This window comes from Hibiscus syriacus, unplaced genomic scaffold, assembly GCF_006381635.1.
Source record: "Hibiscus syriacus cultivar Baekdansim isolate YM2019G1 unplaced genomic scaffold, ASM638163v2 tig00109987_pilon, whole genome shotgun sequence".
In the NCBI taxonomy this organism is placed as follows: Eukaryota; Viridiplantae; Streptophyta; class Magnoliopsida; order Malvales; family Malvaceae; genus Hibiscus; species Hibiscus syriacus.
The window spans coordinates 453,075-478,754 of NW_024062550.1; the positions used below are offsets into that span (position 1 = coordinate 453,075).

The following is a 25,680-nucleotide window of genomic DNA, read 5'->3' on the forward strand; positions in this document are numbered from 1 at the left end:
TAATCTTAAAAAAAACTAAACCTAAACTCGATTTAAAAAAAAATTGACCCAATCGGGTTGGGTCGAAAACCTGTTGAGTTCGGATTCATGCACATCCCTAGAGATAATTGACCTCATAATAAACACATGCAATGTTAATCTCCATTGAAGATACAACTATTATACCAAAAAAATAAAAAAGATAATTACCAAATCAAGCTTATTTTTCTTAGTTGTATAACCATATTAAGCCTTTCACTTGCAATATAATCTTTCAGCAAATTGCAGAGCCAAAAACAGCTTATATAAACACCATTAAACACTGCAAATCCTTTGGGTCAAAACCGACAATGAGTTCTTCACTGCCTCCATTAGAGCCAACTTCGAGAATTCAATAGTCTTCACTGTCAACGACGTTCACTCCTGTTGCCATCGTTGTTTACGATGGATCCATGTCCGTTCGTTCGTTTGATAGTCGAATCATTAGCTTTGAAACTCCCGCAGCCCACGAAACCAGCCGGTGCCGGCGTTTACCCGAAGACGACGCCGTGTTTCTGCAAGCTGAGGCTCAAGAACTTCCCGTCCCAAACAGCTTTGATGCCCCTCAGCAACGGCGCCGGTGATTCGCCGCCTGAATCGTCCACCTCCGCAGCCGGCTTCCACCTTGATGCCCAAATGATCCGCCGTCTCTCCGGGAAGCCCTTGACTCTCTGTGTCGAAGTCTACACCGGCCGCGTGGGTCGAACCTGCGGCGTCAGTAGTGGGAAGCTGGTGGGTTCGGTTCAGGTTAACGTCGACTTGGGTGTGTCGCAAACCAGACCGGCGGTGTTCCAAGATGGGTGGATGAAAGTCGGCAACGATCAGGACAAACCCACCGCTAAGCTTCATTTAATGGTCAGAGCCGAACCCGATCCCCGGTTCGTTTTCCAGTTCGGCGGAGAACCGGAATGTAGTCCGGTCGTGTTTCAAATCCAAGGCAATATTAGACAACCGGTTTTCAGTTGCAAGTTTAGCGCCGACCGGTCAAGATCTCGGTAAGTGATCGAGTTCCTATGTTTTCCTTTTACAATACCATAATGGTTCATTTTACAGTGTTTTACTTCCAAAAAAAACAAGAGTAAACTATGTATTTAGTCATCTGAGTATTTTCATGGTTTCATTTTGGTCATTAAATCATACCTAGTGTTACATTTTAATTTCATTTTGATCATTAAATAACAGTAACGCTAATATATCACCATAAGATAATGTTATCAGACAATATTCTGATTAAATTACTTTAAATAAAAGTATAAGAACTATCTCATGAATTTAAGTATGTAGAGGGATTAAAATTGTATGTTGACCACTTAATACAAATGGTTGATGATGGAACTAGTTTAATAGAAAAATGAACTCAATTTGAGAATAAAGTCTCATGCTAAAATCTCTCCCTATATCAAAATGCAACCACCGTGGATTCTCTTCCATGTGCTCAAACATTTTAATGTTTAGCTTTTTCATTTTTCTATGGTCAAATTATGATTTTGCTCCCTCCAGCCTACTCAAAACTATAGTAGAGGGACCAAAACCATAGATTGACCCTTTTTTAAATATATTTTATATAAGGTATTAATAGATTGCTTTCAAGGGTAATTAGATCACTCCCACCGGATTTTTCCAACAAGAACAGCGGATGGATGAGAACATTAGCAAGAGAAAAGGAGAAGCAACGAAGGGAAAGGAAAGGATGGATGATAATGATATACGACCTATCGGGATCTCCTGTCGCGGCCGCCTCGATGATCACCCCATTCGTGCCCTCCCCCGGAACCGATCGTGTCTCGAGATCAAACCCCGGGGCATGGCTAATACTAAGCCCTCATGGCTTCTCCGTTAGCAGTTGGAAACCTTGGGGTCGTCTCAAGGCATGGCGAGAAAGGGGTCCGGTCGAAGGGTTAGGCTATAAATTCGAGCTCGTCCCCGAGAGTGGACCTAGTAACGGTATCCCTATTGCCGAAGCTACAATGAGTGTGAAAAAAGGTGGATTGTTTTGTATTGACAAGAAAGTATCGGGACCGAGTTTTTCGACATCGACAAGTTCGAGATCACCGGTTAAAGGATTCGTCATGGGTTCGACCGTCGAAGGCGAAGGCAAAGTTAGCAAGCCTACGGTACAAGTTGGGATACAACATGTCACATGCATGGGTGATGCCGCATTGTTTATTGCACTCTCGGCTGCCATCGATCTTAGCATGGATGCTTGTCGGCTTTTCTCGAGTAAACTAAGGAAGGAGCTTTGCCGTGATGAACAAGATTCATCTTCTTAATAAAAATAAACCCTACAATTTTCACCTTTTGTACTGCAATGATAACCATTTGGTTGGGCTGTTGGTTTGAGCAGAGAGACTGCGTCTTCTTCCTCTACATGTTTTTTCTTTTCAAATTTCCCTCAAGTTGGGGGGACATATTTATAATAATCTAAATAACATTTTATTTTTGTTGTTATTTGGTCTATCGATAGATTAATTCAAATATACATATATTTATTATGGGGGCGATGTTAAAATTCAAACTTTTAATATTTGACTCATGAATTCAAAATTCATATATTTAATTGGACCAAAACAAAATTTAGGTACCGAATTGAATCTTAAAATCAAGTACCAAAACATATATCTACCCAAATTAAAATCTATCATTTGTTCTCCAAATCTTATATATTCTATCAATTTAACCCTTATTCTAATTCGAACATGAAAAAACCAAGAGAATAAGGCAAAAAGACATCAAAAGTCCTTGTACTTTTGGGGAAAAAACTAATGTAGATATCATATTATTTTTTTCTCTCATTGTGACACTCCAACTCAGAAAACAAACTCAATGTGGTCATTTGACCAACGTTTTTTTGTCATTTTGACAGTTACAATACTGATGTGACAGTTCATGATGTTGACATGGCGATCTATAGTACTAACATGACAATTCATCTACTATGTTTGAGTTACCAATTTAGTCCATCTGACATGTTATCCGTCATATTATAACTCGTCGTGGACTGCCACATCAATACCGTTGACTAACATATCAATATCATGAACTATTACGTCAATACTATAACAATCAACAAATAAAAGTAATGGTCTTATAAAGAATCATATATCAAGAGAGAGAAAATATGACTGTGACGTTGATTTTTTCTTTCAAAAAATTACAAGACCTCTTGTACCATTTTGACAGAGAATAAATATGGAAAGCTGCAAGGGTATTTAAGCAAACTTGGCCAAATTCCCGCCAAAAAGAAGCATACGCTTTATATGGCGTATTATCTCGAACTCCCTTCCCACTGATTACCAGATTCAATTTGCAAGTGAGAACTGCCCTGGGTCAGAACATGGTAAAATTGATTTCATCTTCTACTAATTTTGCTCTCTACTTTTCTTCATTTTCTCGGCAGCCAAACATTAAGTTATTAGATTTAGTTGAATCTAGCGTCGTCTCCTTTCGATTTGTTGACGGGTTTGTAATTTCCGTTGAATCTAGCGTCGTATCCTTTAGATTTGTTGATGGATTTGCAATTTCCTATGGAAATACCGAATTTTTTACCAAGATTTTTACTCTTCTTTTTTTGCGACTGTGATTCAGTCGAAGAAACGAGGTCTTTCGTTGGAAGAAAAGAGGGAGAGAATGCTTCAGATATTTTATGAATCTCAAGACTTCTTCCTCGTAAGCATATCGAATTTTCAATCAATTTCTTCAGACATTTTGGAACATTTTCATTAATTTCATGTTGTTTTTCTTCTAATGGGCTTAGCTTAAGGAGCTTGAAAAGTTGGGTCCCAAGAAAGGGGTAATCACCCAATCAGTTAAAGATGTTGTTCAAAGTTTGGTCGATGATGATCTCGTTTCCAAGGATAAAATCGGAACATCTGTAAGTATAAATCTATTGTATTTGTTAGAATTTGTAACTCGAATTCGTTAGATATAATCAATTGCTCTTGTGATGAAATTCTTAGGTATACTTTTGGAGCCTTCCTAGCTGTGCTGGAAATCAGGTCATTGTATTTGTTTCTAGCATTATCTTTCTATCTTAACATAGTTACTTATCATATCAATCTTGATGTAAAACTTTGAAACAGTTGAGGAACGTGAAACGGAAACTCGAATCGGACCTCCAAAGCAGTAAGACGCGATACACGGAGCTCGTTGATCAGTGTAATGAACTAAAGAAGGGGCGTGAAGAATCTGTATGTATCTTAAGTTTGTTTAGTGATTTGGGGTTTCAGTTTTCTTTTCAGTGATGACAGTTGGTGTATAATATCTTGACATTTTATGCATTTCCCAGGATGAAAGAGAGAAGGCTTTGGCTGAATTAAAGGATATAGAATTGAAACACAATGAGCTTAAGGTTGGATTACTTCTTATCTTTTTGTTTCCTATTTAAGAGAATCCTACGGTTTGAGTTTATCCTATATGGTCTAAATGTGCAGGAGGAGATGGTACAATTTGCAGATAATGATCCAGCTGCATTTGAAGCAATGAGTTTAGTGTTTGTTTCGACAACCCTATTTTTATGAGATTCAGTATCGTTTGAGGGTTCGATGTAGTTGAATAAACTCCCATCTCACTGTCTTTTTTGCAGAGAAAGCTATTGAGGTTGCCCATGGAGCAGCTAACAGATGGACAGGTACTTTCTTTTTACCTACTTATTGATTTCCTCTTCCTTCTCCCTTTCATTTCAATTTTGTTGGGTTTATTTTCAAGAATTTGGGGCGATATTTGTTATTTTTGTTAACAATGACGATCGAAATCTTTACAGACAACATCTTCACTGTGAGGCAGTGGTGCTCAAACAACTTTCCTGAAGCCAAAGAGCAGCTTGAACACATGTACAAGGAGGTATACTGATTGCTGTCTTGAACAATCCCCTAGGGTGCCCAAATTTGGTTTTCTAATCCAAATTCGTTAAGAAATGCTTAAATGCGCAACCTTGACAATGAGTTAGTTCTGGTTGAAATCCGCTTGCCGTGGGGAGTTTTATGTTGTTAAGACTTATTCATGCAAGTATTTGGTGTACTTAGATGTTTGCTTCTCGAATCTTGAAACAGATTGGAATCACTGATGATTTCGACTACTTGGAGTTGTCGCCTCCGGCTATTCCACTCCGAGCAGTCGGCGATGGAGAAAGCAATACTTAGGTGAGATCATGTATCTTTTCAGTATACACCTTGAATTCAAATATCATCTCTCAGTTGTTTAATTCTAGGCCAAGGGACAAGGTGAACATAGGTTCATCTGCTACTTTCATAGAGAACCAATTTTAGTATCTGGATTATAATAACTTTTTGTTCAGTTTTATTTTGAATCGCTAAATTTAGATGCATAACAGATTATTAAAAATTTAAATCAGATTTCGATAAATTTCGATTTAAATTTTAATTTTCAGTTCAAATAATTTCGAGTTAATGAAAATTTAACTTCCCCTTTGAACTTAAACAGCAAAGATTATGATGCGTTCAAAACAATGCCCAATGATGAAAATATTTTATATTTTGCTACAAGATAAAGTCCTAATGATTATTTAAAATAAATTTTGGACAAACCTTCACATTATGAAATTTAAATCTAGAATCATAAAACTCTTAAATCTCTTTCTCGTCATTAAGTTCAAGTCTCATCAGTTAATGAGTATCGGTCGGGATTTTTCGTCATTCTAATCCGATTCGAGTATTATATTTTTCCATTCGTTATCTAATCCAACCTGGGTTTAAGCAGGTTTTACAAAACTAAATTTTCAGAGTAAAAACTTATATATAACGAGACACAAAATATATATATAATTCTCATTTTTATTCAATTAAATATGTAAAGAGATATTATTATAATTATCTCTAAATCTATAAGAGAATTATACTATTATATCGGGGTTAGGTCAGAGATTTTTACCGTAAACTTGACCCGATCTCATCATTTAAAAATTGACTTGCTTGCTCGAATTTGATTTTTTTTATATGTGGATTCAATTGAATGATTTGGAGACTTAAGAGGACCTGGTTGGAAGTTGGAGAACCAATTGGGAAGACCTTAGCAAAGGCTCAAAGGGTATTGAAGTGCAACCATTATACCATTAAGTCTTCAAATCTTTAAAATTGGGTCACTACACAATGACTCAAAGATAAATCTGTATAAGTTCGAGATTATTTGTACAAGGAAAGCATAGTTGTCAAAAAGGAATAAAACGTGAACATTAATTGGTACAGCCCATAATTCACTCCGAAACACAACATATGGTAACGCCCAATTTGTAGCCTATAAACCTGTAATAGGTTTCCACTTCGTGTCCGAACAACATAAACCCCAATAACCTCAACGTCCATTGCTCCACTTTGTGTCCGAACAACCATTATTCTCCGATGTCTGCCACTGCTTCACCTACGGCAAAGTCCAAGAGAACTGATCGTAGAGGTTTCTGGAAGGCCATGAAACACGTTTTCGTATGTTTCAATCCGATAACACCATCGAGCTCGAGGAGAAAGGCGAACGCTGTCGCGGCGATAACCTCCATGAACTCGAATTTCGGTTCGCCATCGCCGGATAATGCGTACAGTGCGATGAACGCCGAAGAGCGTGACCTGAATTTGAAGGAAGTTATTACGTACTGCAATAATTCGATGAGATCGGCGTTGTAATCGTTCTTTTTTTCCCCTCTTTACATTGTTTAACTGTCCCAAAATGTAAATGTTTTTTTCCTCTTCTTTCTGAGTTAATTGCACCACAATTTATGACTAAATTCTTCCATGAACTTGTAAACATTCTGATTTCATCCTCAATCTATACTCTCATTCTAAATAAATCTCCAAACTGTTGAACGTTAAAATTTTATCTCCAAAACTATTAGCTTCGTTCAAAATTATCCTCGAACTAGTGAACATTTTAATTTCACCTCAAACTATTGATATTATGATATATGCTAATTAAATCTCATGTTAATAAACCCGTTAGACCAAGCTATGTTATTATATTTTTGTAAAAAAAACATATTAAACCATAGTCAAAACCAATTATACATTTAGATGAATTTAAGGATGAAATTAGAAGATTCAAAAGTTTATATACCAATTTAAATATGTCGTACAAGACATAATTTTATTTAATATTACTTTTTAGTATAAGACTACTCTCTCATACAGTTTTTTTTTCATTTATGACATCATAATTCAAACCTTCGATCTTATAAGAAACAAATCAATAAACAAATATTACAAGTTATATGATACATCTCTGTAACCTCAAGGACATGTATAAATATGAACAATGCAAACAGTGGCTAATAGGAGAAAAACCAAGTTCTGTAAGAATTCGGAAAGAATGTATATTCATCTGTGATTCTGTCTGATTGAATTCAAGTGCGCAGTCAAGATGTCGATATCGGGAAGCTTTGGATGAACATGGCTAGCATTCTGCTTAGATTGGCCCTCGCCGGTCGACGTTTGAGTCGTCAAACTTTTAGCACCGGGTGATGGTATAATCTTTGGGATAGAAGTGGATGACTGCTCCTTTTCCGATGGCTTGAAAGTTGTATCGGACGAAGAGCTATTGGTCTTCAAGACCAACCTTGAAGTTGCTTGTGATGACAACTGGGGATGACGAGAACGTGCGGAGAGATCGTCGGAGTTCTTTTTCTGAGGCCGAGTCTTTGGTAGTGACTCATCGGCATTTGAAGTCCTTGAGGAGGAATCCTTCTCCTGGCCGTAGTCGGAAGCAACAGTATCTTTAAGGGTGGAGCTGCTCTGTGAATTCGAAGGAGAGGCCTTCGTTCTTCGAGAAAAACCGGTGTTGGAAGAAGCATTTAAACTTGCTTTAGGAAGGCCTTCATCAGAACCAGAATATGTGACAGCTACTCTTAAGCTAGATCTCCTGTTTTCTTCAAAGCTCGGTGTATTGTTCTGTTGGTCTTGAGTGCTGCTAAAAGTCTGATTACGTCGCTTCTCGGAGTCATCATCGCTAGAATCAACACGAGTACTTGATGCTCTCATTCTGAATTTTCCGTTCACTTCACCACTCCCTTTCCCACTGTAATCAGAAACCACTTTTGGCTCAGAGAAAGCAGTGGCTTTAAGATTGGAGCTTCTCCGTGAATTTGAAGGAGAGGCCTTCGTTGTCTTTCGAGAAAACCCGGTATCGGTAGGAGCCTTTTTCTTAGGAAGGTCTTCGTCAGAATCACTATTTCCTGAACTAAAATGTGGGACAGCACCCCTTAAGCTAGATCTTTGGTTTACTCGGTCTTGAGTGCTAGTAGAAGTCTGTTTCGGTCGCTCCTCCTCAGAGTCATCATCACTAGGATCGACATGAGTATTCGATGCTCTCATGCTGAATTTTCTGTTCACTTCATCATTACTTTTCCTGGTGTATGGCTCTTGATTGAAAGAAACCGAACCAACCGAAGCCTCGGCTGCTGCAGGAGGAGAAAACTGCTTAGTTCTAGTAGATGCACCATTGGCTGCCTCCACAGATGGCAAACCATCGGCCCGTGGACTATTTGTATATGGTGGAAGCCTATAACCCTTATGTCGCAGGCCACCGGTCAAGTTCCCGAAATTCAATTTCATACCTTCTTCCAGACTAGAATCCTTAGATTGTTCAGTATCTTCCATGACTTCAACCGACTGTGAATCGAAATTACTGTTTTCAGCTTGGTATGAATCCATATTCTTTACATTACTACCTGTACTGGGTTTGGAGCTCCTTACAAACTTGGATTTGTCTATCTCTTCGTCACTTTCAGAACTAGGGCCATAATCATCAAAAGCCGCCGGCAAGTCATCTCCGAATGAAGGATCTGCAGAGCTGGCTGAACTCTCAAAGAAGACGGAAGTTGACCGCTGCTCCGAGAAAATATGTGATTCTGAAATGGACTTTCCATCAACATTCTTCTCAATGCTCCGAGAATTTGTTCTTGTATATGGACGAGTAGGTGACCTTTGACCAGGAGATGATAAGTTCATACTGAATTCACGTGTGTCGTGCTCTTCCTCCGAATCAAAACGATCTTCATTATTATCTGATACATAGTCATCAAAAACTGCTGAGGCATTGTTGAAAAAATATGTTGTTTCTTTTGTGCTCCTTTGAAGGCTTCCTTTATCATTATGAAGAAAAGAATCCTCACCGGAATTATCTCCCGAGTTCCAACGGTTTAAATTTGATACAACATCATGATCATCGGAAAAAGTACTTGAATGAGAATGAGATGAAGAATGGCTTGATTGCTTCCTGATCCTTGCTTCCTGATAATCGGTAAAACCAGAACTCTTTGTATCATGCAGTTCAGTAACAAATGGCATCCGGCTTTCCCCTGAGCTTTTCTTATCATTTTCCGTCTTCAGCTGGTTAAAATTAGAGGCGACATCATGATCATCAGTAAAACTGTTTGATTGAGAATGAGAATAAGAATAGCTTGATTGTTCTCTGGCGCTGACATTCTGATGATCACCATTTTCACCTGATTTTCTCGCCGAATTCACTTCAGCAAAATGGTCTACCGGAACTTGTCGAAATGAGTGTCTTTGAGAATATGCATCCGCGGTTTGGTTATTCACTGATGTTTTTTCTTTGAAGGAAGATGCAGTTGACTTGAACGAACCATGAGCGGAGTTATCACTGCTCCTCACAATGTTACTATAAACATTTCCATTGTCTCTCCCCCGGCCATGTTCTTCGAAGCTGTCAATTTGTTCATAATTCCCAGAATTCCTTCCATGAAAGGATATATCAACCGGATCTCTACCAAGACGTTCATTTTGAGATGCTGAGCCAGTATACTTTCGTGGTTCCTCCTCCCTCATACGATGAAGAGGCGACACCGGTGACTCCATTGAATACTGCTGGGTGAAATTTCCACGGCTTGAAAGCTCAGCAGCAGCTCGGGCAGCCATACTTGCTATCTCTGCAGATTCTGCAGCTGCCTGAGCAGCAGCAGTAGCATCCTTGAAGTTCATATTCCAATGTTGCCTCGGTGAAGAGTATGCACTCTCATTTCCAGAATATGAATGCCTAAACCCTTGATTTCCGGTTCCTTCAAAATCTAACATCCAAATCTATACTAGTAAGTAACAGAGAAAGAACAAACTAGGTTAACAATCATCGTGTTTGAATCTAATTATTAACATACCAAGAGGTTTCGAATTTGGAGAATAAGTTTCAGGGTTCATCAAATTATCAGCACCAGTGTTTGAATAACCAAAATTCTTAGGAGATGATCTAGAGCTGTACTCGGAAAAGCTCGAGGGCATATCGTTTTTCTTGACATGTTTTGTATCTCGAACACTTGGAGGCCCCTTATCGTAATTAGGAACTTGAACACTAGCAGGTCTCTGCTCATAAGAACTAGTTGGACCTTGGACATTAGAAGGATATGATGAAAATCTGGTAGCCTCTGTATTCTGCACAAGCAAATTTATATGGAAAAAAACATTAGTTGTTGAGCAAATCACTCAATATCGGACAAACAGCAACAACATACAATCATTTCAGAATTGAATGTTTCTCTAAGGAGGATACTTGGCATGATCATACGTCGGCGCATTGAACAAAAAATAATCGATTTTGAACCATACTAGTCTTACCAGCTTGTCATCATAAACCTTTGATTCTTTTGCTCCAAATGATGCAGGATCCCAGTTGATGTTGTGTTCCTCAGCAATTGTAGTCAAGATCTTGAGTTTGGTTGGACCATCAGGTGCTATGGCCGATAACTTCTCGACCAACTAAAGGAAACAACGTATGGACCCGTCAATACTATCATAATCAAATGTCAGTTGCACTTCAACCATTGTTTATTCTTGAGAAGATGTTCCATATAAACTCACCGTACGACTGACACCGCAGTTAGGACGCATTTCAAGTGCGGCGGAAGTAAATTCTTTCCCGTATTTTGCTGTAAAATGTTTGGAGGCATCCTTGAGCTCTGGTATATCTTCACACCTAGCAGATGCAAATATTACACTGGCAATCGCTTCCTTCAAGTCAATAGGGCAGTTTCTGAACAATTCAGATCAGTAAAACACAACCATAAGTTATGAAAATCGATAGAAACAGACAAAAATAATCCGACTAGAACACCAAAAACAGTAAAAAAAAGTCATCCTCTCCTCTCTACGAACTAACCACACAGCATTCATCAATCCATGCTTGTTTATCTGCAACTCTATGACCATAAAACACAACCTCCTGATAAATTCAGAATTTTATATAAACACAAAGCTATGTATATACTAATATACATATATTATAAATTCTAAAAACAAGTATTCAAATCCTACTAAATGAAACGGAGAACATATAAGTAGCCATTTCCGTTCTAATTTTCGTTTCTCATATCGAATTGATCCAATTTACAGTCCTAAAATCGAAAAACAGAGTAATGAAAGAAAGTAATTTTACATACTTTTGAGATTCAATCATTGGCATACGTGCAACGATGAGTTCACAGTATATTTGAAGAAGATTATAAGCATCTACAGTCTTTTCTTCCCTAACCACATGCTCCACCTGCAAAATAAAAAAAAGCCATGAATCGGTACACAAGAATCACAGCTAAAATCACGATTAAGGTGAAAACTTCGATTCAAAACTCAATACCCGAATTCTAGCCGTCTGATCTTGCCCAGACTCCAGCAACTGAGCCAATTCTCTCTTCAACTGCTTCGCTTGAGCTTCCCTCTTGTTCTTCATTACCTTTATTCGCGGTATCGCTAGCCTTAAAGCTGTCTTGCTGCATCAAACCAAAATTCAATTTTTTTTTAAAAAAAGTCAAACGATCAGACAGTATCAACTTTTCGAGTCGATCAAACAGTTTTCAATCACAATCTCTAACATTAATAGAGTGAAAATATTGAAGAAAAAGAAGAATATACCATTTGGCTGGCTTGAAGCTCTTGTGAAGCATTTTCTGCATCGTTGAAGATGACGAGCGTCTCTGATAATTTCGATGACAAGTGAATGGAAAAGATCAAAATGTTCTCTTCCTTTTTAAAAATTAAATAAATAAATAAACAAATTATTGAAAAGGGAAAACTGGGGAAAGCGACTTTACAATGATCGATAATTGGTTAACAGAAAATGGTGTTTTAGAGTTATGCGAATCTACAGGACTTCCCCGGCAATTTATTAGTCATTTTATAAGAAAAAAACAAAAGGAAAAACCTCTTCTTGCAGGATCAATGGTCTACCCTTTTACAACGTAGTTGGTCAATTCTCCAAAGCTCCCTATATAAAGTGTTTTTATTGATTTAGTCCCTTTACTATAAGGCTTAATACCAAAATAAGTGCTCAATCTATACCTCAATTCGAATAGGTACCTAAACTATTTCTTGACCCGTCTAGATGTCTAAAGTTACAAACGATACTCATTTAGGTGTTCGGGCCATAAATGACGTTAATTTCCCGTTAAGTGACACATGTCACAATATGGTATTTTAAAATTTATTTTTTTAAAAATATTATATTTATAAAAATACCCTAATTTCTCTTAAATTATAAAAAAGTCCCAAAATACCTAAAATCATCAAATACTATCCTTAACCCACCACACCCCTTTTCGGCCATGACCACCGCTGCCGACGTAGTCCCTGTCATCCTCCTAGTCATACGCCGTCGATTGGTCGTCGAGATCGCGTAGGATCGTAATTTTCATCCCAGGGTTCGCGAGGTATAAAATATTCACCGTCAATCGGTTACGATTTCATAGTGGTTTTGGTCGTGGAGGGAGATAAACGACGATGGTCGACATAGGTTTAAGGGTTGAAATGAATGTTTTCAAAGTTTTTGGTGTTATTTCAAAATGTTTATGTTTTTTAAATATATAATTTTATTTTTTTATTTTAAATAAAAATTTTGAAATACTTGGTTGTGAGTCGTGTCACTTAACAGGGAAATTAACGTCGTTGACGGCCCGTATACCTAAATGGATAACATTTGTAACGTTAGACACCTGGATGGGTCAAAAAATAGCTTAGAACCTATTCGAGAATTTAGGTGTAGATTGGGCACTTATTTTGGTATTAAGCCTTACTATAATGGCAGAGATTAAATTCACAAGAAACATAGTACAAGGTCCTTTTACAGAATTTCACCTTTCTTCTTTCTCCTAGCGGCCTTCGGGTTTGGTGTGCTGCAGGTTGACATAATTCTCCGTGTGCTGTAATATTCAATAAAAAAATGTTAGAAAATAAAATTCAATTTCCCCATCAGTAGTAATTAAGAAATAATTTTCGTCCATTTCTTTTTTCAAATTGCTCCAGAGACGGAATAAAAAAACGATCATTGACTCGACTTATAGTCGTGACTTTTATATTCATCGTCTTATTATTTCTTATATTCATCTGTGTGTTCTATATCATTTTATTATAATAAAATATTTATATATCTTTATTTGATTTATAGTTTCTTTGGAATTTCGAAGAATTTACGATTTTTTTTCATTTTTCTTAAAATAATTAATAAAAAATTGTTCGAAAAAGAAATGAGAAAGGGTAAAGTCCACTTATAGACGTGGGACAATGAGCTGGGCGACTTTTGGCGTGCCATGCTCACATGTCACCCAACAAATTGCGGCCACCAAAATGTTAGAAAAAGAAACGAAACAGATATTAAATCAGCTAACCAACAACTTTCAGTTTCAAGTTAGATACATTCTTTTATAATCATTAACATTAAAGTCCACTTTTAGTTTGTTATTATGCATTGGGTCCGACCAGCCGTGTTTATAAGATTTATAATTATAATAAAAATTCTAAATAAATATTATCGTATAATCCTTCATATTATTAAAAAATTATTTGTACTTTTATATCACATATTTATAGCTAAAAATGTAAACTTGTGTTACTAATTTTAGGTGGTTGTTTATGGATCGATAAATTTCAGATCTGCCGCACCGGCGAGTTCGTAGTTAAACCGGTTACCATTATCATCGATAAACTGATTAGGTGGATAAGTGGGTATTAGTAACAGGAGAGGTTAATGGAGAAAAGTTGATGAGTAAGTTGCACTATTACCATCAATCTTGGTTGCATTAAATCCTGTAAAGATAAGGAGACAATAGCAAGGGACTGTTACCAACCTAATCTATCAAGATTTATTAAGGCTATCAAGCTAATCACTGATTTCTCAGCTTCAAAACTCTCATGTCCGGTGTGATCGCAATCCAAATCGTGCAAACGATGATCAAGGTGGACAACCTTGGAAAATATTTAGGGGTTTCGTTACTACATAAGCGCGTTACACGGGGTACTTATTAGTACTTAATTCAACGGGTTCGAGATAGATTGGCCAGTTGGAAAGCTAAATCATTATCTTTTGTGGGACGACTAACCCTGGCGAAGTCAGTTTTAAATTCAATCCCCTCATACGCAATGCAAATTGGAGATAGAAAGATTGACTCGGAACTTTATCTGGGGCCATATCGATGCCAAGAGGGGGTGTAATCTGGTTGGTTGGGAGCAGGTTTGTCATCCAAATAATCAAGGAGGACTTGGTCTAAGACGTATGATTTCTCAGAATGAGGCGTTCCTTATGAAGTTAGCTTTCCTTCTTGTATCGGAGAAACATGATTTATGGGTCTGGGTTGTGCGAGCCAAATATAAAGTTAGTGATTTGCCACCGAAGTCTCTAACAACTATTGCTTGCTCTCGGCTTTGGAGAGGAGTGGCAATGGTTTGGCCTGAGGTGTATAGCAGCATCACGTGGAGTATAGGTAATGGATCTGGCATTGATTTTTGGAAGGAATGCTTGGTTAAATGATATTGGTCCACTTCAGAATTTTTGTCAGTATCCTGTGCCGAACAGCTTTATTCCTGTTAACTCGATTGTGGATGCCAATGGTGAGTGGCAATGACAGATCCTTCGGAGTTTGCTCCCTCAGCTTGTACTCCTTCAGCTGGCAGAGGTTAAGCCGCCTATGACTTATGGTGGCGAGGATCGGCCAGCATGGCGTTTAAGTCCTAACCGGCGCTTCTTAGTTGCAAGTGCTTATTCTAAGCGTTCAGGTTTTATTAGTGAAAATGCTCATGATATTTGGAATCTCATCTCCAAATATAGAGGGATTCAGCGCGTGCGATGCTTACTTTGGTTTATGGCCAGGAACAGCTTAATGACCAACGCTGAAAGAGTACAGCGTCACTTGGCAGACAACCCTCGGTGTGCATTGTGTGATGCTGGGGAGGAGTCGATTTCTCATGTCTTCCGCTCGTGCACAGCTGCATTTGCTGTGTGGTCTAGCCTCATTAAGCCAAACTTGCTTGATGAATTCATCAATATGGATCTGATCGATTGGTTGTTCGTCAATCTTAAGGAGCCCTCCTACTTCCCAATCGATGGTAGTGATTGGGATCTTCTCTTTGGGGCTGTGGTGTTTGTGGAATCGCCGGAACAGATTTGTTTTTGAGTCGGTGCAGGTTAATGATGACGGTGTCATTCATCAAGCTCGGAGAATGCAACAGGAAGCCATAGCTGCTGCTGCTAGACGGCGTGTTTGCATGGCTATTCCCATGCATGATGGGCAACCTCGGGTGCATTGGTCATCTCCACTGGGCCTTATTGTAAAACTTAACTGCTCTATTTAACAATCGTTTAAGGGCCCATATTTCAAGGTTATAGTGACCAGAGAAGGGGCCAACTTGTTTTGGATTCTTAGAACTAATTAAAATTAGTCACTAATTTTATAATTACTAGTTTTCGTATTAATAATAATATTATAAGTTAAAGAAAATATTTTATGTAAATTAATATATTCTTAAAAATATATTCAATTCATGATTATAGTTGGAGCGATAAAAAATTGTTTACAAATCCCTTAATCCTATAATTATATTTAAAGATTGTATAAAAGCATCTGAAAAGCAAAATTACCATATAATAATACTAAGGGTAAAGTATACAAATAGTCCCTGAACTTTTAGTACATTTACATTTTGGTCACCTAACTTTTGAAACTTACAATAGTCATTGAACTTTTAATTCGTTTTTAATAAGGTCTCTGTTGCTACATATAATAAGATTAATTACCTTTTAAATAAAGATTTTTATAATTATAATTAAATTTTGGGTAAACAACGCAAATGGTCTCCTGACTATAGATGTTACTTTATTAAGTCTCTCGACTATTAAAAGTTACAAAATGGTTCTTCGACTATAGAATGTTGCTTTGTTGAGTCCCTCGACTATTAGAAGTTATAAAATAGTCACCCCACTATTCATTATATTACAAACTCGTCCTTTTTCGTTAAAAAATGGACGATATCTTGAGTTGAACGTTAACTTGTTGACTGTGATATAATAAAATTTGATCCCAAAATCTCAAACGACTATCATGTCTCAGTCATCATGTCAACATCCAACTTAAATAACCGTTATTTTTTTAACGGAAAAAGACGAGTCTGGAACATAATGAATAGCAAAGCGATCATTTTGTAACTTTTAATAGTTGAGGGACTAAAAAAAGTAACACTCCATAGTCGAATGACCATTTTGTAACTTTTAATAGTCAAGAGACTTAATAAAGCAATACCCTATAATCGAGGAACTATGCTCGCAATTTTTCACGTGTAATCGAGCAACACTCCATAGTTAATGAAACTTTAAATAGTCAAGAGACTTAATAAAACAATACCCTATAATCAATAAACTATCCATTTAGAAAATACGTTTTAGTTGGATCCAGGGATGGACGCAAGATTTTACGTTAGGGGGACGAATTTGAACTTAGGGAGACGAACTTAAATTTATAAAATTCTATGAGGGGCAAAAATAAATTTTCATTAGAAAATACATAAGAAAAAAATCTAAAATATATAGTAATTTTAAATTTCTAAGGGGTGATTGCCCCATCTGTCCTCCTTGATCCATCTCTGATTGGATCGACATTGTTTGAAAATTATAAATTCAAACATATTTATACATAATTGTCTTTGATTTAAGACCAGAATATGTCATGTTTAAGTCCCACCCTCGGCTCGTTTTCGTGTCACATTGATGCAGAAAGGTTGCATTATTACAAAATAAATCAATGATTGAGTTTGATGCTACATTGTCGGTGACAATGAGTTTGGACTTTGGAAAGTAATATCAAATTCCAATTTGTACTATGTAAATCCTAAAATCTTATCAATGATATATGTTTGGTACGTATAACACATAATGATCAAGTCTTAACTCGATTAAGATTATTATTATTATTATTATTATTATTATGGGTAAAGTACACAATGATCCCCTAACTATAAGTATTGATTTTATTAAGTCTTTTGATTATTAAAAGTTACAAAAACGATTATTTGACTATAGAATGATGTTTTGCTAAGTCTTTGGACGATTATATTTATCGTATCACAGTTAGTATATTAAAGTTTAATTCATAATACCGTCATTTTTTAATGGAAAAATACAAGTTTGGAACATAATGAATATTCGGGTGATCGTTTTGTAACTTTTAATAGTCGATGAACTGAACAAATCAACACTTTATAGTCAGATGATCATTTTGTAACTTTTAATAATTGAGATACTTAATAAAGTAGTATCTTATAGTTGACATTTTTTTTATGTAGTTTACCCTATATTATTATATATTCTTTGAATTTACAGTTTAAAGAGATTTTAATAGTTTATGTATTATATTAAAAATTATATTTTTAACATAATTATGTTGAAAAAATTTGGACCACCCAACACGTTGGATATTATATTATCAGATGTTCGTATTTTATTTTAATTTAGAAAATTTATCACAAAACCCGAAACCTAAATGGTGATTGGACTGTGATACAATGTGGACCGTTGGGGTCTATAGAACCGCAGATTACGCAACCAAAGTTCCATTTTTGTCAAACGCCTTGTGGAGAATTGGAAGGTTGAAGACGGAAGGGAAAGGGTAGTTGTTGGCAGGCCCCTAGGAAGCAAAATCATATCATATCGTTTGGCTTAATACCAAAATAAGTGTTCAAATTATACCACTCTTTCTTAATAGGTACTTAAACTATTTTTTAACTCATTCTGGTGCCTAACGTTATAAAATTATCACTTTAGGTGCTCGGGCCGTCATCAGTGTTAATTTCTTCCGTTAAATGACACGAGTCACAATCTGGTAGTTTTAAAAATATTATTTAAAAATTAAAATTAAAAAATTAAAATTAAAATTATATATATTAAAAAATTGAAATAACCCCAAAACTTTAAAAACCTTCATTTCAACTCCTAAACCTATGATGGTCATAGCCCTATTCTATCGACGAAGCTCCACCCGACCTCACCTCCCCTCGATGACCAAAACCCCTATGAAATCGCGACCGATCGACATTTTATACCCCGTGAACCATATGATGAAAGTCACAATCCCACACGATTCTGTCGGTCAAACGGCGGCAACTAGGCGACATATGATTCTATAATATATTTCTAGTATTTTGATATTAAATTAGGTTAAATTGCATCGCAAGTCACTCGACCATCAGTAAAATTATAAATTGATTATTGAATTTTAAAAAGTTACATATCACTCGGTTAATCGAATGTCACAAGCAAATGAATGTTAAGACTTGATTGTAACCGTCCCTAAATCAAGTGACATGATCATTACAATTGATAAATATATCGACTTGATTGTAACAACCGCTAAATTGAGTGAGTTAATCATTTCAATTGATAAACAAAGTGACTTGAATGTAACTTTTTAGTTACACTTGTTTCATTTTTAACAATAGAATGATATGTTTGCAACAATCGATTAATTGAGAATATAACCGAACTCAGATACTTAGATTATACTTTAGGTTTAACTTATACAATATTATATTATTGATCTCTAGATAAATACAAGTTTAAACTTCAAACTCTACATTATTTGAGTTTGAATTTGGTGATCGTCGACCATAAATGTGAACATTTAGGGCGTGTTTGATTCAAGTCATCTTACATTATCGGGGGAATGGAATGTCATTCCCCCGTTTGGTTGGCAAACATTTCCAGCCCCACGGTAATCTTTTATTTCCAACAATGGTATTTTGGGGGTATATTATCGGGAATGTGATTACCCCCTCCCTTAGGTATTGTTGGATTACCGATGTTTTGGACTAAAATGCCCTTAATTTTTTTTTTCCAAAATATTCTTCTTCTGTCTTTGAATAAAAAAAATTCTACGAAGGTTAAATTACAAATTTATCCTTAAAGTATTTTAGATTTACAAAAAAAGTCCATAATTAGAATTTTATATGAAGTTCAGGGGTTAAAATAAAAATTTACCCTTTCATTAAACCTATTTATCTTTTCAATTTTGTAAAAAAAATTATATAAATTTTATGAATTTAAAATTTTTAAAGAAAATATATAAATTAAATATAGTAGAATTCAATTTGTTAAAAAAACAAATATATAATAAGTACAATTTGGTAAAATATACATTCTAATAATTTTTTATTCCTTTAACCAAATATTATAATCTTACATTCTTGCTAAACGAACCAAACACAAAAGACAACATTCCCATTAATCTTATTCCCGTCGGTAATCCTATTCCCACTGGTAATCTTATATTTCATGAACCAAACGCACCCTTAGGGTTCATAAAATTGGTGCTTAATTTGTGCAAAACAACTCAATCAAATATCAATAACACTTGCCTTTTGAAATCATCTAATCAAACTATAACTTATAATATGTGTTAACATAACATATGATTAGATAAGTATAATTTCATAACACATAAACCGTTAGTTATAGATTAGACGTTTGAAATAAATACATTACTAACAAAATAATGTCATTCAATTGATGAGAGATATAGAGATGTAATCACTCCAATAATCTCGCCCCTTTTTTATTTAGGGTAAAATAAACAAGAGGTTACTGAACTTTTACAAAAATTATAAAGTGGTCATTGAATTTATCAAATCGTTATCAAAATGATCATTGCGATATTATAACAGTGTAAAATTTAATAAATTTAATGATTATTTTATAATAACTCAGTAAAAGTTAATGACTATTTTGAAACAATTCAATAGGTTTAATGGTTGTTTTTTATATCCTTTAAAAAATTGATAGAAGCAGCTAATTTTATTTAAAATAGGAAATATCCCAAATTACAATAAATATTTAATCACAATCGTAAATTAAGCACATAATTAGGAAATTTTCCTATAATCATTGAAATAAAACTAGCAACTTAAGATCACATAAGGATCATACAAGGAAAGATTAAAAATCTAACCAATAAACTCGAACAAAAATAGATAAAAACATATATGATCACATAGGTAAACGAACCACAAAAAGATATTCATCTATTGAAAGACCACCGACAAACCGCAAATCAGACTCAAGCAATGTGAAAAGCAATTCACAAACGCAAATCGGATATCCAAATCCAATCTGATGGTCAAAAGTAGTGAAGATCAACAATATATCATATAAGCGTCATCTTGATCAGTAGTGGTGATGTCAAATCAACCCTTAGAAAAAGATAAATAAAAAACAGTCAAATAACCGAAAAAAACTAAAAAGCAGAAAAAAACGTGCCATAAAGGAAAACATATTATACAAGAAGATTTACTAAAAATCAAAAAGCAAAAGAAAATAAAGATTAGACATAAGAAAAGAAAAAGATAATAAAGAATATCGACAGTGGACAACCAAAATTAAAGTTGGTATCACCACCGATTAACAAAATATATATTTTTTCTAATAACATATATAAATTATAAATACTTTATACATAATTCAGTAACATATGCTATACTTTACCATTTTACTTTTGGCAACACTAAATGATGCAACAATTCTATTAATAGACCATTGGTTGGGTTTTTAATTAATTTAGATATAATATCTAATAATTATATAATTTCTCAAGGTAAATATCAGAGTTTAAACACACACAAATGAGACAACATAAACATCCTTTGATCATTCGATCAATTAATAAATCTTAATAAAATGATAAAAAGAAATCACAAATCAAAGTAAATAAATGAAATGAATACATAAATTTTACATGAAAATCATAGATAAAAATTATCAAAGACGATATGAGAAAATCCTACACATGTGCTGTGAGACGAAACGGGTTGGGTGACCCGACCCGACCCGATCCGTAGACTTTTGCTAACATTATAAATCTCATTTTCGTCTTTCAAAATAATTCTTTAACTAATAGATCAATTTTTTTTGGATCGAACCAAATAATAAATAAATAAATAAATCAAGTCATACAATGGGATGTGTAAAAAAGTATGTATTGATTATTAGTAGCGGTCTAGCTTAATCAAGCTTAGTGTTAATGAGTGTGACTTGATTACGACATTTGACTAAGAATCAGGATCTTATCTTAAACATTTGATTTTTCATTCTAAATTTATATATAATATATTATTTATGTATAACTTTATGCATGGGTAATAAATAGTATAAATATGATATCATCATGTAATTCATTATTAATATATGTAGTTATACACTGATAATACATGAACAGGGATTAATTTGAAGAATATGATAAACCAACTAATAAATGTGATGGTTTTGTGGGTTTTGCCAGCCTAAAAGCATAACATGCATATAGAACTAAATAAAATCTGAGAAATTAAACATGAAAAAGAAAGGATAATGACGGTGATTATCATGTTATTTGTTAGAAAAAGCTTCATGGGAGGAGTGATATCTTTTATGATTGTGGGAGATCATGATTTAAATTTTGTTTGTTTTATTTCAAAAAAAATAAGATTTTCTCTAATGATAATATTATATTTGTAACTCTATGATATAACTACGGTAAAATGGTCAACTTTTGTCCCTGTAGTAGACCCAATTTATTATTTTTCGCCTCAATTTAGTCATCGAAATTGTTCAATTACATCATTTTAGACCCTACCCCTAACTTAAACTCCTAAATTATAAACCCTAAACCATAACCCCATATTTTATAAACCATAAGCCATAACCCTAAATTGAGATTTGTAATTTAAGATTTTAAGTTGAGGTATGGTATATAATGATTCAATTAAACAACTTTGATGACTAAATTGATGAGAAAGTGCAATAGGGATGAAAGTGATAAATAGGTCTACTACATGAGTAAAATTACTCACTTGCCTAATAAAAATTAACTTTTATCCTATACATTTGGTTTATTCTCCTTTTATGGATTTAATCATTATCTTATGTAATTTTATAATAACATCTATGTTTACTTTGACAATTTTTTTTTTGAAAAAATTGAGGGCCTCATTAAAAACCCCTTCCAGTAACCCAAAGTTGGTGTAATACCCCGAATATCAGTTTAGTGACTATATTGAAAAGATTTAAAAATTTTGGAGGATTAAATTAAATAAATGGTAAAGTATAAGAAATGATTTAGGAAATTATGTTAAGACCAATTAGTAAGAATGAAAGAATGAAAGGGTATTTTGATCCTTTAGAGGGATATGAATTTAAAATTTATTATATTAGGGTTATTTAAGGGGGGAAATTTGAGAAAAGCCAAGTTCTCTTCTTCTTCTCTTTGATCGTCCGTGTTCTCCTCCATAGCTAAAGGTAAGGCTTCATCTACCTAGTTTTTGGTTTGTTCTTGAAACCTTAAGTGACGTGGAAGGTTAAGGAAGGTTTAAAGAGGATTAAAACTAAGAGATGAATGATTTATTTCAGATTAAAGAAAATGAGTTTTTGACTGATATGTTGAAATATGAGTTTTTATTGAGGTTTACAAGTATATTTGACTTGTCAAACGAGTACATAAGAGATTAGAAGCATTGGATGTGATTAAAAACATGAATGAAAAAGTAGTATGATTCTTGGTTTGGAGTGTTTTTTAGAGAATTTGGATGTTATAAGAAGATTAATGAAGAAAAGTTAGTTGGTTTAAGTAATAATGAGTTTAATAGTATTGTTGGAGGTAAAAATAAGAGAATTTAATGAAATTTGGGTAAAAAATGGAGCTGAAAAATGAAAAATCTAGGTAAGGGTATCGGTACTGGAAGAACAGTATCGATACTATAGGTTTAAATTTAGGGAAATGGAATGAACAATATCGATACTGATGCAATTAGTATCAATACTGATGTGGGTATCGATACTAAAAGGAAGGTGTCGATACCATGGATTCCAGAATGCAGTAATGGTATCGATACTGAAGGGAGTATCAGTACTATAATATAGAAGTATTGATACCATGGTAGGGGTACCGATACTATTGAGTTTGCAAAATTTAAGATATGAAAAATTTTGATATAAATTGAATATAATAGTACTTTTGAGTATTATTAAAAGTATAAATGTTAGAGAGTATATGGTATATGTACTTAATGGATGCTTGTGTAGATCATAACCAAGCTCACAAGCATCCTGAGTTAAGCAAGAAAAATGGCAAGGATAAAGTTGCCGAGTAGTTGGACATCATTACAACATACTAGTGAGACATATCAAGTGAGTGCATTTATTGTACTTAAATGAAAGGAGGAAGACTTGCGATAGGTCAACCTCGAATGTTTCGATTAAATATATGTTTTACATCATTTTGGTATATTTTCATAACGTGTATGAGAATGATATTATGAATAAGTTTTAGAGTATGAACTGCTTTAAAATGAATGGATGAATATTGATGTTGTGCAATGGTTATCAATGTTTCCAAAATAAATGTCTAAACTTGTGAATTTTACTTAAAAGCCCATTGTATATGCATTAAGAGTCATAGGTGCATTTCGGCATAAAAGGTGCCACTAATGAAAGTTATAGGTCGATTTTGTTTAATGCATAACGGTGTATTATCGGCATAAAAGGTGCCACCCATGGTATTCATAAAAGGTGAATTATCATTTCAACATACTTTGTGTATGAAAGATTATCGATGGATTTTGTTTAATGCATAACGGTGCATTATTGGCATAAAAGGTGCCACTCATGGTATTCATAAAAGGTGAATGACCATTTCATCACTTAGGTGCAATGCATGTACCTTACATTCTCATTTGACATACATTGGGCAAAATAAAAGATAATTGGGAAAATATATAGAAAAATAGGTATGCTGGGCATACTAAGAATAGTTTCGATGACTATATGAAAGAAACTTGATTTAACTGAGATGGTTTTAACTGATTCTTATGAAGTATACAATTTAGTTCGTATTTCAATAGCCATGATATACTTATGTATGAATTGTATTTCCTTTACATTATTATACCTCACTAAGTAAGTACTTAGCGTGTGTTGATTTCACACGTAGATAATAGAAAAGACTAGTCGAGTAAGGAGTGCAATAGCGATCATTAATCTAAGGTTGACTCGTCAGTAACAGTAGGACAATTATGTATATTTTGATAATTAGCTTGCATGTATTTAAACTTAAGAAAAATGCTCTGGAATGTATTAAAGTGATAATTTTTGTAATATGTTACAAAGAATGTTTTATTATTATATTAAAATGTTTTGTTTTATTTTTGAAACAAAATTTTATGGGTTTTACAAATAAGTAAATGTTTTTAAAAGACATGTGACACCTGTCACTTGTGTACAGAAGTGTATATAGGAAATGGGTGTTACATTTGGGGTCCTATAAGGGGGAAAAGTGCCTAAAGGTCCATTAATCAAATCAATAGCAAATTGTTTGTTACCACATGAGTTAAGAACTCAGAAAAATCCAAATTAAAATAAAAAGGTAGTATTACAATCCAAAGCCCGTTTAGTTAATTCGTGGGCCACCGTATTTGCTTCTCTACATATATAATTCACTATACAGCTATGAAAAGTAGTACAATTGTCACGAATAGGTTGCATATGGACTCCTATCGTGGAGTCATCACCATCAATTCTATTAAAAAGGTTGCCAACCTTTGTGGAATCTAACTCAATGATAATGTCCCACCAACCTGCACTTAAAGCCAAATTAAACGACGTCGTCAGACTATGTAACTCCGCTAACCCGACATCAAAAATATCCCCTGAGGTAGTAGCAAACCCTCCAAGAACCTTTCATTTAGCATCTCTCGCAAGTACTCCAACCGCTGGCTCTGATACATTAAATGTAACACCCCAACCCGTACCCGACCCGGATACGAATTCGAGGTGTCACATTGACTTTTCGAAACATGTAAATTCATAAAAACTTTATGAAATTTAAACTTTTATTAAATTTAAACTTTTATTAATACAAAAACCATATATATACATAATTGAGTTCAAAATATTACAAAATTGATCAGAACATGCGTAAATTACACTTTTGTACATGCCAATACTTTTGACTCAACAAAGTACATAATGTAAATTTACTTCTGATCTGATCTTTGAGTGAAGATATGCTGCTCCGCCAATCCTAAGGCTGATCCTCTTACTTTTCTGTATCTACGTGTAAATCATTTACACGCTAAGTCATCGAGTTAATGAGACATAATATATAATAAATAATTTCTATAAATATGAACATGTAATCAACTATTTAATAACAATTATGCTCACCATAAATCCACAATGCCATATATATATATGAATCAAAATAAACGATAATAACATGTTAACAAATAATCATGCACATATTTTTTATATTTTATAAGCCCATACATTTCCGAAACTCAAGGTATGCGAGTACTATGAGGTTGTGCACACATATGTTGTCACCACAACTCGTATAAAATCCACTAAGTGGCATATGAAATCTATTTCTCGAATGACCTA

At 34.5% G+C, this 25,680-nt stretch overlaps 3 protein-coding genes across 8 annotated transcripts; 2 read left to right on the plus strand and 1 right to left on the minus strand.

The window, feature by feature from the left end:
- The first annotated feature begins 319 nt into the window (after window positions 1-319).
- On the plus strand, window positions 320-2,374 carry LOC120211842. The gene is made up of 2 exons (XM_039210304.1): window positions 320-1,013; window positions 1,619-2,374. The coding sequence occupies exons 1-2, from the start codon at window positions 424-426 to the stop codon at window positions 2,286-2,288; spliced, it is 1,260 nt and encodes a 419-aa protein (XP_039066235.1). The 5' UTR covers window positions 320-423; the 3' UTR covers window positions 2,289-2,374.
- Window positions 2,375-3,289: 915 nt separating this feature from the next.
- On the plus strand, window positions 3,290-5,234 carry LOC120211791 (meiotic nuclear division protein 1 homolog). The gene is made up of 10 exons (XM_039210264.1): window positions 3,290-3,355; window positions 3,604-3,684; window positions 3,773-3,889; window positions 3,975-4,013; window positions 4,098-4,205; window positions 4,304-4,366; window positions 4,449-4,500; window positions 4,601-4,645; window positions 4,778-4,857; window positions 5,067-5,234. Exons 1-10 carry the CDS (start codon window positions 3,353-3,355, stop codon window positions 5,154-5,156), a joined length of 678 nt encoding a protein of 225 aa, XP_039066195.1. The 5' UTR covers window positions 3,290-3,352; the 3' UTR covers window positions 5,157-5,234.
- A 1,966-nt stretch (window positions 5,235-7,200) lies between these two features.
- On the minus strand, window positions 7,201-12,050 carry LOC120211843 (putative uncharacterized protein DDB_G0282133). Of its 6 annotated transcripts, none has more exons than XM_039210308.1 (10): window positions 11,874-12,050; window positions 11,599-11,731; window positions 11,405-11,508; window positions 10,827-10,998; window positions 10,575-10,724; window positions 10,130-10,400; window positions 9,332-10,033; window positions 9,139-9,280; window positions 8,218-9,108; window positions 7,201-8,172 (listed from the first exon to the last, which is right to left on the minus strand). In XM_039210308.1, the coding sequence occupies exons 1-10, from the start codon at window positions 11,912-11,914 to the stop codon at window positions 7,335-7,337; spliced, it is 3,444 nt and encodes a 1,147-aa protein (XP_039066239.1). In that variant the 5' UTR covers window positions 11,915-12,050; the 3' UTR covers window positions 7,201-7,334. The 6 variants fall into 6 exon arrangements, with proteins under 6 accessions (XP_039066239.1, XP_039066240.1, XP_039066242.1 ...); XM_039210309.1 differs by having other exon boundaries at window positions 8,218-8,822; window positions 8,862-9,280; XM_039210311.1 differs by having other exon boundaries at window positions 7,201-7,725; window positions 8,050-8,172; window positions 8,218-9,280.
- Between the last annotated feature and the right edge of the window lie 13,630 nt (window positions 12,051-25,680).

Bases quoted from the DNA above. Each gene is read 5' to 3' on its own strand.
- LOC120211842 (XM_039210304.1), top strand. From the start codon at position 424: ATGGATCCATGTCCGTTCGTTCGTTTGATAGTCGAATCATTAGCTTTG. The intron at 1,014-1,618 runs GTAAGTGATCGA...AAGGGTAATTAG, and splicing joins GCCGACCGGTCAAGATCTCG to ATCACTCCCACCGGATTTTT.
- LOC120211791 (XM_039210264.1), top strand. The intron at 3,890-3,974 runs GTAAGTATAAAT...TGAAATTCTTAG, and splicing joins AGGATAAAATCGGAACATCT to GTATACTTTTGGAGCCTTCC. The intron at 4,858-5,066 runs GTATACTGATTG...ATCTTGAAACAG, and splicing joins TTGAACACATGTACAAGGAG to ATTGGAATCACTGATGATTT.
- LOC120211843 (XM_039210305.1), bottom strand. From the start codon at position 11,914: ATGCAGAAAATGCTTCACAAGAGCTTCAAGCCAGCCAAATG. The intron at 10,034-10,129 runs GTATGTTAATAA...TAGATTTTGAAG, and splicing joins TCCAAATTCGAAACCTCTTG to GAACCGGAAATCAAGGGTTT. The intron at 8,173-8,217 runs AAGGGGTGCTGT...TAGTGATTCTGA, and splicing joins GTAAACCAAAGATCTAGCTT to CGAAGACCTTCCTAAGAAAA.